Source organism: Dasypus novemcinctus, chromosome 31 (genome assembly GCF_030445035.2).
Source record: "Dasypus novemcinctus isolate mDasNov1 chromosome 31, mDasNov1.1.hap2, whole genome shotgun sequence".
Classification (NCBI taxonomy): Eukaryota; Metazoa; Chordata; class Mammalia; order Cingulata; family Dasypodidae; genus Dasypus; species Dasypus novemcinctus.
Genome location: NC_080703.1, coordinates 43,458,013 through 43,472,433, shown reverse-complemented (window position 1 = coordinate 43,472,433; position 14,421 = coordinate 43,458,013). Strand labels below are relative to the sequence as shown.

The 14,421-nt window shown below is 43.9% G+C and overlaps 1 protein-coding gene across 2 annotated transcripts in view; it reads left to right on the top strand.

Moving 5' to 3' along the window:
• The window catches only part of PIK3R4 (phosphoinositide-3-kinase regulatory subunit 4), an 89,777-nt gene that overhangs the window by 67,735 nt on the left and 7,621 nt on the right, over positions 1-14,421 (top strand). For both annotated transcript variants that reach the window (XM_004482741.4, XM_023585833.3), the window contains exons 14-19: positions 4,124-4,288; positions 7,968-8,179; positions 9,690-9,821; positions 12,212-12,312; positions 12,944-13,032; positions 13,327-13,435. In XM_004482741.4, the coding sequence (XP_004482798.1) occupies positions 4,124-4,288; positions 7,968-8,179; positions 9,690-9,821; positions 12,212-12,312; positions 12,944-13,032; positions 13,327-13,435 (808 nt within the window). The remainder of the gene's footprint in view (positions 1-4,123; positions 4,289-7,967; positions 8,180-9,689; positions 9,822-12,211; positions 12,313-12,943; positions 13,033-13,326; positions 13,436-14,421) is intronic.

Genomic DNA, 14,421 nt, shown 5'->3' with positions numbered 1-14,421 from the left:
GCAAAAGGATGATAAGAAAGCTAAATAGCTTTACTACTGATATGGAGAAAGTCTTAGTGGTCTGTACAGAAGATCAAACCAACCAAAGTATTCTCATAGGATTCATCACTCTAGTTGCCATTAATAACATTTTTGATTCATAGGAGGAGGTCAAAATATCAACATTAATAGGAGTTTGGAAGAAGTTGATTCTAATCCTTATAGATGACTTTGAGGGATTCGAGACTTCAGTGGAGGAAGTAATTATAGATGTGGTAGAAATAGCAAGAGAGCTAATATTAGAAGTAGAGCCTGAAGCTATGACTGAATTGCTGCAATCTCATGATGAAACTTGAATAGATCAGGAGTTGCTTTGTCTGGAGAGCAAAGGAAGTGATTTCTTTTGTTAGAAAGTGGTTTCTTGAGATGTAGAATCTATACCTGATGAAGATCCTATGAACATTGTTGATTAACAACGAAGGATTTAGGATATTATATAAACTTAGTTGATAAAAGCATTGGCAGAGTTTGAGAGGATTGACTCCATTTTTTTAAGTATACATAAATTTTTTTTAAAGATTTATTTATTTATTTCTCTCCCCTCCCCTGCCACCCCGGTTGTCTGTTGTCTGTGTCTATTTGCTGCGTCTTCTTTGTCCGCTTCTGTTGTCGTCAGCGGCACGGGACTCTGTGTTTCTTTTTGTTACATCATCTTGTTGTGTCAGTTCTCCGTGTGTGCGGCACCATTCCTGGGCAGGCTGCACTTTCTTTCGCGCTGGGCGGCTCTCCTTATAGGGCGCACTCCTTGCACGTGGGGCTCCCCTATGTGGGGGACACCCCTGCATGGCAGGGCACTCCTTGGTCACGTCAGCACTGCGCGTGGGTCAGCTGCACACGGGTCAGGGAGGCCTGGGGTTTGAACCACAGACCTCCCATGTAGTAGACGGACATCCTAACCACTGGGCCAAGTCCGCTGCCCCATAAATTATTTTTAAAAAAGATACTTTGATTACAAAAATGTTACATAGAAAATGTAGGGGATTCCCATATGCCCCACTCCCTATCCCTCCCACACTTAGCAACATTAATAACATCCTTCATTAGTGTGGTATATTTGTTAAAATTGATGAACATATATTGGAGCATTTCCAGTAAGTGGGGAGTATATTTTACGTTATGGTTTAAGCTCTCTCCCACAATTTTGTAAGTTATGACAAGCTATATAATGGTCTGTATCTGTCATTGCAGTGTCATTCAGGACAATTCCATTGTCCTGAAAATGCTCCCATATTACACCTATTTTTCACTTTCCCTCCCCTCAGACCTCCGGTGGCCACTGCCTCCACATCAATGATAAAAGTTCTTCCATTGATAGAATAACAGTAAGTCTGTAATAGAATAACAGTAAGTCTACTCTAGTCTATCATTCATTCCCCAATTCTAAAGTTTCTGGGATGGTGATGCCCACTCTGCCTCTTAATAGAGAGGGGGCTTAGATCACATGGGGCAGATGGATGGGACTGTTTTGCTTGCAGTTATAAACTCTCTCTGTTCCTTGGGATGGGCGTTGTCCATCATTATGTCCTTGTTAGTTGTCCTGGGTGAGTCCAGTCAATTGGAGAGTAGGTGTTGCAACTCTGTTGAGATTCAGGGCCCAGCTGGCACATGGAAGGCCCAAAGATTTAAATCTCTTGGACATAAACCTATTAACTCTAGTACTAACTATGGGTTCAAATGGAAGGGGAAGAAGAGCCGTGTGTAGGGAAAACACAACTGAGTCCAACTCTGTCACACTGGGGAGCATAAATTCCAAAGTAGGGCCCTCTGGCAGGGTGCCAAACTCCTGAGCTGTCTGCACTGCTTATAGTGTCTGGATGTCTCCAGTGCCCTCAGGAGCCTCACTATTTGAAGCAATATTTACTGTGGCAGTCAGTGAGATCCTGCTGAGACGTGCATACGCGTTACCTCTAGAATGATCTGACTCACTTTGAAGTCTCTTAGGCTTATGAACTCATTTTTCTTCACCCTTTTGGTGAAGGTCTTTTTCTAGTTGCACTGTTAGTTGGTGCTTGGTAGTAATCCCTCAATGCCAGGGAGGCTTATCCATGGGAGTCATGTCCCACGCCAAGGGAAAGGTAATGCATTTACATGCTGAGTTTGGCTTAGATAGAGTCCACATTTGTCATTCCAGTTCTGAAAGAAGTTCTGTTGTGGGCAAAATGCTGTCTAATAGCATCACATGCTACAGAGAACTCTTTCTTGAAGGGATAGTCAAATCAAATTAGCAAATGTCATATTGTCTTATTTTAAGAAATTGCCACAGCCACCGCAGTGTTTAGCAACACACCCTAATCAGTCAGCAGCCATCAACATTGAGGCAAAACCCTCCACCAGCTGAAAGATTATGACTCACTGAAGACTTAGATGATGGTTAGCATTTTTTAGCAATAAAGTATTTTTTATTTAAGGTATGTATGTTGTTTTTCAGACATAATGCTATTATGTCTGAATATAAACATAAACATAACATTTAATATAATATAAACATAACATTTATATGCACTCAGTATTTTGGCAGTTTCTCAAAATGCTAAGAAACCTGGCATTAACATATGACCCTGTAATTCCACTTGTAGATATTAAATATATAACCAAGCCAATTGAAAACATATGTCCATAAAAAATATACTTTGAATAACATTATTCATATTCATAATAGTAAATAAGTGGAAACAACCCAGATTTATCCATTAACTGATGAGTGGATAGACAAAATATGGTATATCCGTTCAGTGGACTATATTGGCCATAAAAAGGAATGACTTACTGGTACGTGCACAATACGCATGACCCTTGAAAATGAAGAGTGAGAGAAGCCAGATACAAAAGGAAAACTAATGGAGGACTGAGTATCTGTGAAATGTCCAGCACATGCAAATGCACAGCCAATTAAACTGGATTTCTTGTGGCCAGAGGCTGGGAGGGGGGAACAAGTAGTGAGTGCTCATGGGTATGGGTGGTTTTCTTTTTGGACCTGATAAAATGTTTTGGAATTAGTAATGATTTATATCAGCGAATTGTACACTTTAAAATGTTGTACTCTATGGTATGTGAATTGTATTTCAATAAAAGTGTTATTTAAAGTGAACCACGGAGAGATGACAAAGGATATAAAGTATGATTCCATATTTCTGAGAACAAGTATGTGTTGTAATATGCATAAAACTCTTTGGAAGGATATATAACAAAATGCTAATAGTGTTTTTGCAGTGTTGGTAGAACGATAAATGATTTTTTTTTTGTATTTTAATGTTTGTACATTTAACATGTATTAGCTTGTATAATGAAGTGAATAAATTACAAAAGATGGATTAATAAATTAGGTAATTAGGTGTTTGTGACATTTTAGAGGCATGAGCCCTTAGAATGGTGAGGGTGCAGCTTATGCAGAGAGGGACCGTGGGGGAGCTGGTGACAGTGCACCTCCTGTGTTCTCTAAGTTTGGCAGTAAATTTAAGGAGGAATAGAAAAGACGGCTTGAGTGATCAGTGTGAGTGTAGAAGAAACTGAATATTCTCATAAATTTTGTATATACGAATGCTTATGGTTATATATTACTGTTTCTTCACAATGACCTAGATAGAGAACTAGGGCAGTTTTGGTATTTAGACAAGTAAACGGAGGCACAGGGCAGGTTGGGTGCCTCGACCAAGATCACATAGGTGGTCAGTGCTGGGACTCAAGTCTTTATGTGCAGAGCTAGTGCCTTTCCTGCTGTGCCTGGCCTCAGCGTAGGGGATACAGAGCAACTGAGGGTTTAAGAGTAAGCGTTTAAGGTGCTGCCAGAGTTTAAGAACTGGCTCAGGACCACAGTGTAGGAGTTCTGTTTGGAGAAGAAGAGGGTCAGTCTTTTGAAGGTAGGAGAGAAGTGTGTAAAGGGGGTCCTTTAAAATATTAGAAGAAAAGGTGATCTGTTAGTAGTGCTTTTGGGAGGATTATTTTTGTTATGAGATCAGGGACATAAAATGAACCTCAAAGGGGTAATTTTGTTTGGTAAAAGTCATGTGGATATTTATATGGTCTTAGCATTAATAATGTGTTTGTAGCCCTTTCAGAAATGAGACCTTGTTTTTCTTTCATTCAGATCTATACTGACATACAGCCGAATTGGAGGGCGAGTGAAGACACTTACCTTCTGCCAAGGCTCCCACTACCTGGCCGTCGCGTCTGATAATGGTGCTGTCCAGCTTCTCGGGATCGAGGCCTCCAAGCTGCCCAAGTCTCCTAAAATTCATGCTCTACAAAGCAGGTACCTATCGTTAGTCTTCTTTTAAACTTTGCATTAGTGTCCTGCTATATTCTTAACCCCCCAGTGTAGTTTGTATCAACTGAGAACCCCTTACATTGTACTTCTTTTTTTAAGCACATGAAATACATAAAACTGTGCTTTCAACTCAAAACTATCACATGCAGTTATCTTCAGAATGTCTACACGTCTTATTTTCTGCTAGTTTGTGAAAGGGTCAGAAGGACGTCTTTGAACTTGTAGCTCATCCCAGCATGGAGTCTTGTGAATAACCCAGTTATCAGTTACATCTTCCATCTCAGCTATTAAAAGTACAGCTCTGGCTGATTTTGAGAATCTGAGTGTTCTACTTTAAAAAAAAGTCAGATGTTGTCAGCATTCTGTTGCTTGGCATTAAAGTTTCTGTAGCTGATGGGAACATGGATTGTAGCATTTAGACAGATGATTCATCTTAGCATTTTAAAACAAAATACTATCTGGTTTTATTTAAGAATTTCCTTCACTTCTTCCAAATTGTCATTGCTTACAAATTAAACACATTCATGATAATTTATTTAAAGACAAAGCAGAACAATTTTCAACTAAGTGCTACACAAGAGTGCACTAAAAGCAAAGAAAACATGTTCTGTGGGAAACTATAGTCTATAGGGAGAAAAGTACAAGTGACCTGACAATTTCAACACTGTGCCAGGTGCCATGCTACAAGGATGGTGGGAGGCAGCCTGAGGGTGCTGGAGAGAAGGCATAGAGAAGGCGAGACCAAGTGTGAGTTAGCTGTTCAACAAGGCACTGTGGTTGAGGGTCGTGGCCCCACAGGGAGACTAGAAAAGCCAGCTGTAGTGAATGAGGGGTGGCTGTAGTGGAGTGGATTGTAAATTGTGACCATCAGGTACCAAGGCAGAAAGAGATGTTTGTTGAGTCATCTAGGAGTTCTTGTTTTGTTTTGTTTTTGCATTTAAAAATAGTTACTTTCAACATATTCATTCATTGAAGGAATTGGGGCAGCTTTTGTCCAGGAAACATTATATATGGCCTTTAACTAAGAACAAATACCTGCCAGTTTTCTTTAAAACAGACTTCAACAGAGGATGACTGCACAGTTGGGAGATTGTGCTAGGATGTTTAGATTTTATTCTGTCTGAGAGCAGGATCGGCCAAACAAATCTTGCATAAGTCTTTTTTGTTTTATTCAATTTGATCAACTCTTGTTTGGGCTGTTAATAATTAGAACTTGTGAAACTTTTTCACATTTCATTTAGCATTTGGATTTTTCATCTAGTCTAGGGATAATATAGTCAGTATTAGAATGTTCATAAATATAAATTGCTTATCTAAAACTGAGATCAGCAAAGCTGTAGCATGACCCATGAATTCAGAATGATCTTTGCATTTTTAAAGGGTTTTTAAAAAACTAAAGAATGTGCAGTAGAGATGTATGTAACTTGCCATGCCTGAAATAGTTAGTATCTGGCTCTTTACAGAAAATGTTTGCTAATTCCTAGTCTGAGAGATAAAACTAAAACAATGTGCAAAGCATGGTATGCATTGATCAGAGAGGCTGGCCAGTGTACTTTATGATATTCTTTTTGGTTTTAAAAATGCTCAGCTTGAAAAAAATTGGGTACACCCATGCAATGGAATACACTCAGCAAAAAAAACCCAAACACAACAAAACAACAAACACAAACTATTGATTCATATAGCAACATTGATGAATCTTAAAAGCATTGTGTTAATGAAAGAAGCCAGACCCAAAAGGCTGTTCATCGTATGTTTCCTATTTAAATGATATTCCGGAAAACTTAAAATATGGGGAGGAGTCAGAGGGTGGGGATATGTGGAGGAGTTGACTACAAAGAGGCTGCACAAGATAATTTTTGGGGTGTGGATCTATTCTGTATGTTTCTGTGGTAGTAGGCACACAGCTAAGCAGTTGCCAAAATCTGTAGGGCCTTTACACTACAAAAAGTGAATTTTCCTGTATGTAAGTTAAAAAACAGTTAACTGGGATGTGGGGGGAGGGTGTGCAGGCTGTGATAGCTGAGTCTGTCTGACATATGGATCACAGAATCCCTTTGAGAGTGATGGTAATGAAGGAGCCAGCCTCCGAAACTTTGGAAAACAGTGCTTTAATATTGCACGACAAGTGACAGAAGGATCTGGGCACTAGCACTGGGTTCTAGCTGGTTGTTTTTCACAGGGCTAACAAATCTGAAATTATTTTGTATACTGAGGTTGAACACATAAGTGCACGTATTTTGAAAGCCCAGTTTCTCACTGTTGGAGAAAGAAGTTAAAGTAAGGAAAAGCAGAAGGCTAGAACAAGCCCTGGTGTTGGAGAGGGTAGAGATAGCAGTGTGGACCCTGTGTGTGTGCACGTACACACACTTGTGTGTGTGTATAAAGCACGTGTGTGTACACCACAGGTGGCTAGAGGTGTGCACACAGCAGTGTGCCCTTTTCCTCACTTGTCCATTGAGAAGCACAGCAGCACCCCCACAGCAGTGAGCGTACTCAGCACCTAGATCTTGGCTTCTACATACCGTTCTCCAGGAGCGGGGTGGGAAAAACAGAAGGTGAGCCTGGAGGATTCAGTGGTGTCAGAAACTTCAGAAGTGTTGATAAAAAGAGTATTGAAAAGGCACAGGAAACAACCTCAAAGTTTCCAAGGGCCAAAGTTGGGGCACCTTAAGCAACAAAATATAATATTAGATTATAACTCAATAAAATAAATATCCATGAGTCCGTACTAATATAAAAATGACTGCATCAATAAATTAATGAGGAAGAAGTGATAACTCTTCTTTACAGAAGAATTCCAATCCGTAAATTTAAAAGGAATGTGAGAAATAGAATGTCACCATTAGACCACTAGAGTAATAATTGCTGCAGGAATGATCATCAATGAATATTAAAATTAGTGGGCAAAGTTTAGGCAGAACCAGAATTTTTGCATAGTTTCAAAGTATTCTCTCTAAATATTGAGTAATTACAAAGGGAAAATAATAAGTTTGCCGTGGAGAATTGTGACGGTTCCCACCTTAGCCAAGTGATCAGGGTTATCCTCCCCAGCAGTGCTTACTGATGCCTTACTTTCCCCCCGCGATGCTCAGAGAAGGGCACAGCACCTCTGTGGCATCCTGTGCAATTGCACATTCTCAGTTTCATCATGAGAAAACTTCAGAGAAACCCCAGTAGAGGGCCAGTTACAAAATAACTAACCAGTCGTCTTAAAAAATGTCAAGGTTGTGAAAGACAGGCGCTCTCACCGATTGGAGGAGACAGGGACACATAACTAAATGCCTTAAAGTGTCCTGCTGGGACCCTAGAGCAGAGAAAGGCCCTCGTGGCAACGCTGGATAGATCTGGTGTACTCTGGACTTTACAGCCTTGTACCAAGGTTAATTTCTTAGTTTTGATAAATGTTCTGTGGTTATGTGGGATTTAACCTGAGGAGGAGCTGGGCAAAAGGGTATGTAAGAACTTGCTGTACTATTTTTGTAACTCTTCTGTAAGTCTAAAATTAAAAAAAAAAAAGCCTTAGCTATGATTCTGTTGATGGGTTACACAATTTTTATTTTCTGCTCATGGACCAAAAAATAAATTGATTTTGAATGGAGCCTGGTGTCATGATTTTAGTGGCTGGAGAAGTCCATGCCTCTCACCTTTGTTATTTTCCTAGAATCCTAGACCAGAAGGAGGACGGCTGTGTGGTGGATATGCATCACTTCAACTCGGGCTCGCAGTCCGTCCTGGCCTACGCCACCGTGAACGGGTCTCTGATGGGCTGGGACCTCAGGTCTTCCAGCAACGCGTGGACTCTGAAGCACGACCTGAAGGCGGGCCTCATCACCTCCTTTGCTGTGGACATCCACCAGTGCTGGCTCTGCATCGGTGAGCGGCCTTCCAGTCCTAGCCCGGGCGATGCCGGGTGCCCAGACTTCTCGTGTAGGCTCTTGTCCCTTCCTCCTCTTTGTTCGTTTGTTGTCTCCTTTGTTTTCATGATTACTATGTTATAATCACTTGTTTTCATGAGAAAGCAGATTTGTAACTGTGAAATCAGGTATATCAAGACATGGAAGTCTCCCGTTTTTTGTGCTGACACGAGCCTCTACTTTTTAATCGTTCTAGTGGCCACATTTGCTGGCGTTCCCTTTTCTGCCAGGGGAGCAGCAAGCCTGGTTTATGGAAGTCAGCATTTGCGTTTGGGCAGACACAGTTTTGAATTCCAGTAAGCTCAGTTGAGCTACATAAGTTTGCTCTTCTTGACCCAGGCTGCTCCTTTTGAGGACTGCCTGAGGGTCAAATGGCGTAGAAACATCTTCCAGTGCCTGGGAAGGGAGAGGAGCTGAACTGTTGGTTATTATTCCTGCCTGTCTCACCTTTTCCTCGCAGGCCAATGATGTACCATGTCTTCTGTCTTGCTTGCTCTCCTCTGGTTTCAGTTGTACCCTCCCACCCCCGGGGCTTTGAATTTGTCTCCTGAGAAGCTACCACATCTGTTATTTTTTTTCCTACTTTGTTCCCTTATTCAGAGGAATTATAATTGCTGTGCTTGAGTTTAGGTTTCCAGAGTCCCTACTCTGCATTTATGACATGGTTAGGTACTTGCCTTTTCCTTTATTGCTTTTTGTATCGTTTATATGGAATGCATTCTTTTGTTTCCTTTTGTGTGAATAAATTTCAAAGGTTCAGGAAGTGCCAGGCCAGAAGCGTAGGTACTGCACAGCAGAGAACTAGCAAAGGTAGTGATGCCCTTGGGACCCCGGTGAGCGCTGAGGGAGCTGCCTGTGGCTGGCTGAGCCACGGCCTGGAGAGTGGCCGGGTGTCAAGCAGAAAGACCCAGCTGCCCCTTGCCTTTCCCCACCCCCCAATGTCCTCTGGAATTGGAGGCCAGCCCAAGAACGCGCCCTGTGCCTCTGTCCTGACCAGCTGCCCTAGGTCAGAGCACACGGTGCTGTCCTGGGATGAGGAGGCCCTCTTGCTGTGGGGTTGAGCTGTTGTGGGCGGATGCACAGGTCCTCACCTGCTTTCTGCTGTGATTGGACAGCCAAACCTGCTCCAGAATGTCTTAGAGAAAGGGCACACGGAAATGATTGAAATCTAATGAGAGCCATAAAGCTGCCGCACTCGGGACTGGTGATCACTGAATGCCAGAAAAACGTCTCCGGTTACTTAAGGAAATGTGAACATTTTGACTTACCAAATTCAGTTTATATCTATTCTTTAGGGCTTCTGATTTCGTGGGTCCCTTTGGCAATTAAAAACGGGGTGGGTAATTAATGAGCTACTCTTTTTCAGTGTGTATTCATTAAGGAGCTCTGTTACGGCGTTGTGATAAGCACTGCGTGTCTCTGTTACTCGACCCTCAGGTGCTCACCGTTTCGTGCTTGTGCTCTTGCAGGTACAAGCAGTGGTACCATGGCTTGCTGGGACATGAGGTTCCAGCTGCCAATCTCCAGTCACTGTCATCCTTCCAGGGCTCGCATCAGGCGCCTCTCAATGCACCCTCTCTACCAGTCCTGGGTAATTGCAGGTAAAGTGGAGGGCCAGCTTTCAGATGGTGGGGCTTGGTCTTGGGAGAATGCATAATACCCTGCTGCCCAGACTCGTGTTCTTAGAGTTCTTTTGGAGTTTATATGTGGACCGAATGCTTGATTCTGCTCTGCTGTGATCGTGGACGTCCCCACCCTTGATACCTCATATTTTTTATGCTCTTTATTAGGCAGGGTTCCAACAGGAAACAGACAGCACACCCGAGTTAGGCTACTTGGAGGAGCATTTGTTTTCATAGGCGCTGTTTGCAAAGGTGTGGGTGTGGGAACATCACAGCAGATGGTGCAGCGGCGTAGGGCCGGTGACGGCAGCGTAGCAGGGAGAGGGCGCCGGGAGGGGACAGTGCCTGGAGTTTGGTAAGGTGTGTGGGCACAGCACCTGGAGAGGAGTGGTGCTGCTGGGGTGCTCGCACGGCCGGCGCGAGGTGACGGCTTCCCTCCCTTGGACCTCAGGCGGAGGACAGGCCTGGCTGCCTCCCCAGGGCTGCTCTAGCAGTTTGCCACCACTGGGCGTGAACAGCACCCACCTGCCTCTTCCAGTTCTGCGGCCGCGGGTCCGAAATGGATTTCCCAGGGACAGTCCAGGGGCCTGGCGAGAGCCTGCGCCCTTGCTTTCTCTGGCTTCTAGAGCTGCAGTCCTCGGCCCTCGGCCCCTCCTCTTAGCAGCGTGGCATCTTGCTTCAGTGGTCACAGTGCCTGCTGCTTCAGCTGTCCGCTCCCCTGCACCCCTCTTAGGAGGCCACTGCGATTACGTTTAGGGCCCACCTCAAAGGCCATAATTTAATCCCATTGGCAAATTCATTTTTGCCAGATAAGATCACATTCACAAATGCCAGGGATCAGGACCTGGATAATCCTTGGGGGCACAGGCTGACCTCATCTAGAAGGTAGAGAGCACAGGGGCCTGTTGCCGTGCTGTGTGGGTCGGCCTTAGAGTAGCAAAATGAAGATATACCCACCATCCCGCTCCTGGTCTCCCAACCTTGGACTGCGGCCACCGTGGCCTCCTGGCTCATTCCTTGAATAACTGTCTCCTCTGTATTAGTCAGCCAAAGGGGTGCTGATGCAAAATACCAGAAATTCATTGGTTTTTATCAAGGGTGTTTATTTGGGGTAGGAGCTTACAGATACCAGGCCATAAAGCATAAGTTACTTCCCTCACCAAAGTCTATTTGGCGCAAGATGGCTGCCGACGGCTGCGAGGGCTCAGGCTTTCTGGGCTCCTCCCTTCCCAGGTCTTCTCTCTGGGCTCAGGGTTCCTCTCTTCCCAGGGCTTCAGCTTCAGCATCAAACTCCAACATTAAGAACCCACCACTCTGTCCTCTGCCTTGCCTTTTATCTGTGAGTCCCCACTGACCAAGGGGCAGGGACTCAGTGCCCTAATGGCACAAGAGGTTGATTGTGTCAACTTAATCAAGTAAACCTCTGAATCCAGTATAATCTTATATGCCCAGAGGAAAAGACCAGTTTATAAACATAATCCAATACTTCTTTTTGGAATTCATCAATAATATCAAACTGTACATCCTCCTTCAGGCTTTTGTGTGTTTTTATTTATTGTACCCAATATATTAGGAATTTTCCATGAAACAAATTTTTTTTCTTTGCTTTTTTCCCATATGTCTAGGACAGTGGTTGGCTCGTAGTAGGTGCTTAGTAAATATTCACTACGGAGAGACCCCTTGGGGTATTGTCACCCTTCCTGCTCAGAAATGCCTGCGGGATGTCGTCTTCCTCGGGCCTGCGGTTCTAGGCGTCTGCGCGCTTGCACGCCCCTTTGCTCTGCACTGTCATCTTGTTCCTCCCTGCACAAATGTGCTTCAGTCCCCAAACACCCAGGGGATCTAGCTTTTGTGCCTCTCGCTCACTCCCTCCTCTCTGCCTGGCATGGCCTACCTGCGCTGTGCCCGCGCAGCCTTCCCTGCCCTCCCAGGCCCAGCTGCAGTACCACCTCCTTTCCACAGAGCTCCCTGGGCCTCACCCCCGGCTGCGGCCTTCTCCTTCCTTGAGCTCAGGTGGGCCTTTGCACTTTGCTGCTTTGCTGTCGTCATGTTATACTCTACATCACTTCCCTCCACTTCTGGACTGTAGGCTTCTTGGGCAAGATGTCTGTGATTGCCTTTCCACCCTCACAGCTCTCTCCACTTGGTTGGGGACCAGGAAAGACTTACTGCTAGGTTAGGGGAAACATTTTTTGCACTCATCCATCTGGACATGGGGTTATAATTTTACTTAAAAGTAATAGTATTTCTTGTAAGATGGGGAAAAATGGGACGTGGTGCAGGCCGACTTGCCTCGCTGGCAGGACGTGGAAGCCCTGGAGCCGCGCCCTTCTTGCCTGAGTAACGGCTCTGGCTTTTGTCTCCCGCAGCTGCCCAGGGCAACAACGAGGTCTCCATGTGGGACATGGAAACTGGCGACAGGAGATGCACTCTCTGGGCCAGCAGTGCGCCGCCTCTTTCTGAGTTACAGGTGTGAGTCCAGTTTTTAACATAAAGCCACTGTCACTTCCCATCCTGAGCACTTTCAGGCATTTTACCAAACATGATATCTGTTGGGATTTGGGGGTTATGTTTTAAATTTGGGTTTTAATAACATCAAGTATCATGTGGCCAGGGCTGCATGGGTTTTTCCCCTCAGTTCCTTTGGCTTACTAGTTTCTGCTTTGTTGGGCGTTTTGGTTGGTAGTTTCATAAGACTGTGATGTCTCTTTAGAACATTTAGTTAGGAAAACCCAGATTGTAGCTGAAGTCATTAAAAAATGGAAAATGACCCTCTTTCACACACTTTTGTGTTTAATTGTCACGGTGCCATGGGTGTTTCACTGGGGCAAAAGTTAGGAAAGAATTTTTCTCTTAGAGTTGGTATCCTGCTCAGGGTGGCCCCAGAAATAAAGATTTGCAAGAAGCTGAGTAGGCTGTGCCTGTCTATTGAGAATGGTACATAGCAAATGCCTTTAAAGACCCAAAGAAAGGAGCAGCTGCGGCACACACAGGCAGCCAGAGGCCTATGATGGGCACAGCTGCTGACAGGTAACACATCTCTAGACAGGGCACCACTTACAGAATGCTTTGTTTTTTTGACTCTACCTCTTTCTTGTAAGCCTTCTCCTCACAGCGTCCATGGCATCTACTGTAGTCCTGCAGATGGAAATCCTATCCTGCTCACAGCTGGCTCAGACATGAAAATAAGGTGCAGTAGCTCAGAGCGTGCTGAATATGTGATGTGGTTATTACAGGTGGTTAGTATGTAACATGGTTTATACAGATGTTATTTATCATTGATACTTGCATCATTGCATGTTTAAAATTGTCAGCTTGTTGCGGGGACAACTGTTAATATGTTATATATAATTTTATACTATTCTAGAAAAGTCTTTTCTAATGGGAAAGAAAATAAGCTATGCATTGACAAGCGTAAGCCAACAATCATTAATTCCTCCTGTTGTCTTAAGAGGTTAATCACACTATGTTTCCTCTTCTCTAGGTTTTGGGACTTGGCTTATCCAGAGAGGTCCTATGTTGTTGCAGGAAGTACTAGTTCCCAGTCTGTGTCCTACTACAGGAAAATAATCGAGGGCACTGAGGTAGTCCAGGTATGGTACTTTTTTTTCTTTTTTTCTTTTGTGGGTACAAAATGACTTTCATAACCATGAATTGATTAAAATAAATGACTGTGGTCAAGAATGGAGGTTAAACAATTGTTTATTTCTCTCCCCTTCCCCCCCATTGTCTGCTCTCTGTGTCCATTTGCTGTGTGTTCTTCTGTGTCTGCTTGTATTCTTGTCAGGCAGCACTGGTAATCTGTCTCTTTTGTTCCATCATCTTGCTGGGTCAGTTCTTCGTGTGTGCAGCCCCACTCCTGGGCGGGCTGCACTTTTTTCACGTGGGGCTGTTCTCTGTACGGGGCGCACTCCTTGCGTGTGAGGCTCCCCTACGTGGGGGACACTCCTGCGTGGCAGGGCACTCCTTGCACGCATCAGCACTGCATGTGGGCCAGCTCCACATGGGTCAGGAGGCCCTGGGTTTGAACCATGGACCTCCTGTATGGTAGGCGGACGCTCTACCAATTGAGCCACATGCACTTCCCTCAAATTAACTTTTTACTAAAGTATAGTAAATACATACAACTTGATCATTTGTCACAAGCTAAACACATACGTGCAGCCAGCTGCCAGGTTAAGAAATAGGGCATCACTGGTACCTGAAAAGCCCCTTCTTGTGCCTCTCGAGCCAGTCGCCCATCCGACTGGCTGTGCCTGTGTTTGTACGTCATCTGTTCTTGCATGTGGCTTCTTTGGCTCAGCATGGCATTTGTGAGATTCATTCATATTGTGTGTAGTTGTGAACTCTGCATTCTCAGCTCTTTTCCATTGCATGGATTTGGATAGTTTTCAGTTGGTGTATAATGAACATTCTACAGCATGCCTTTTGGTGAACTTTTATGTGTGTATTTGTGTTTTTTTTATATTTACTTTTTAATATTTTGTTTTTTATTAGAGACATCATAGATTTAGAGAAAGTACAAAGTTTGCCCTATTAACACTTTGCATTAGTGTGGTACTTTTCTTATAACTGATGA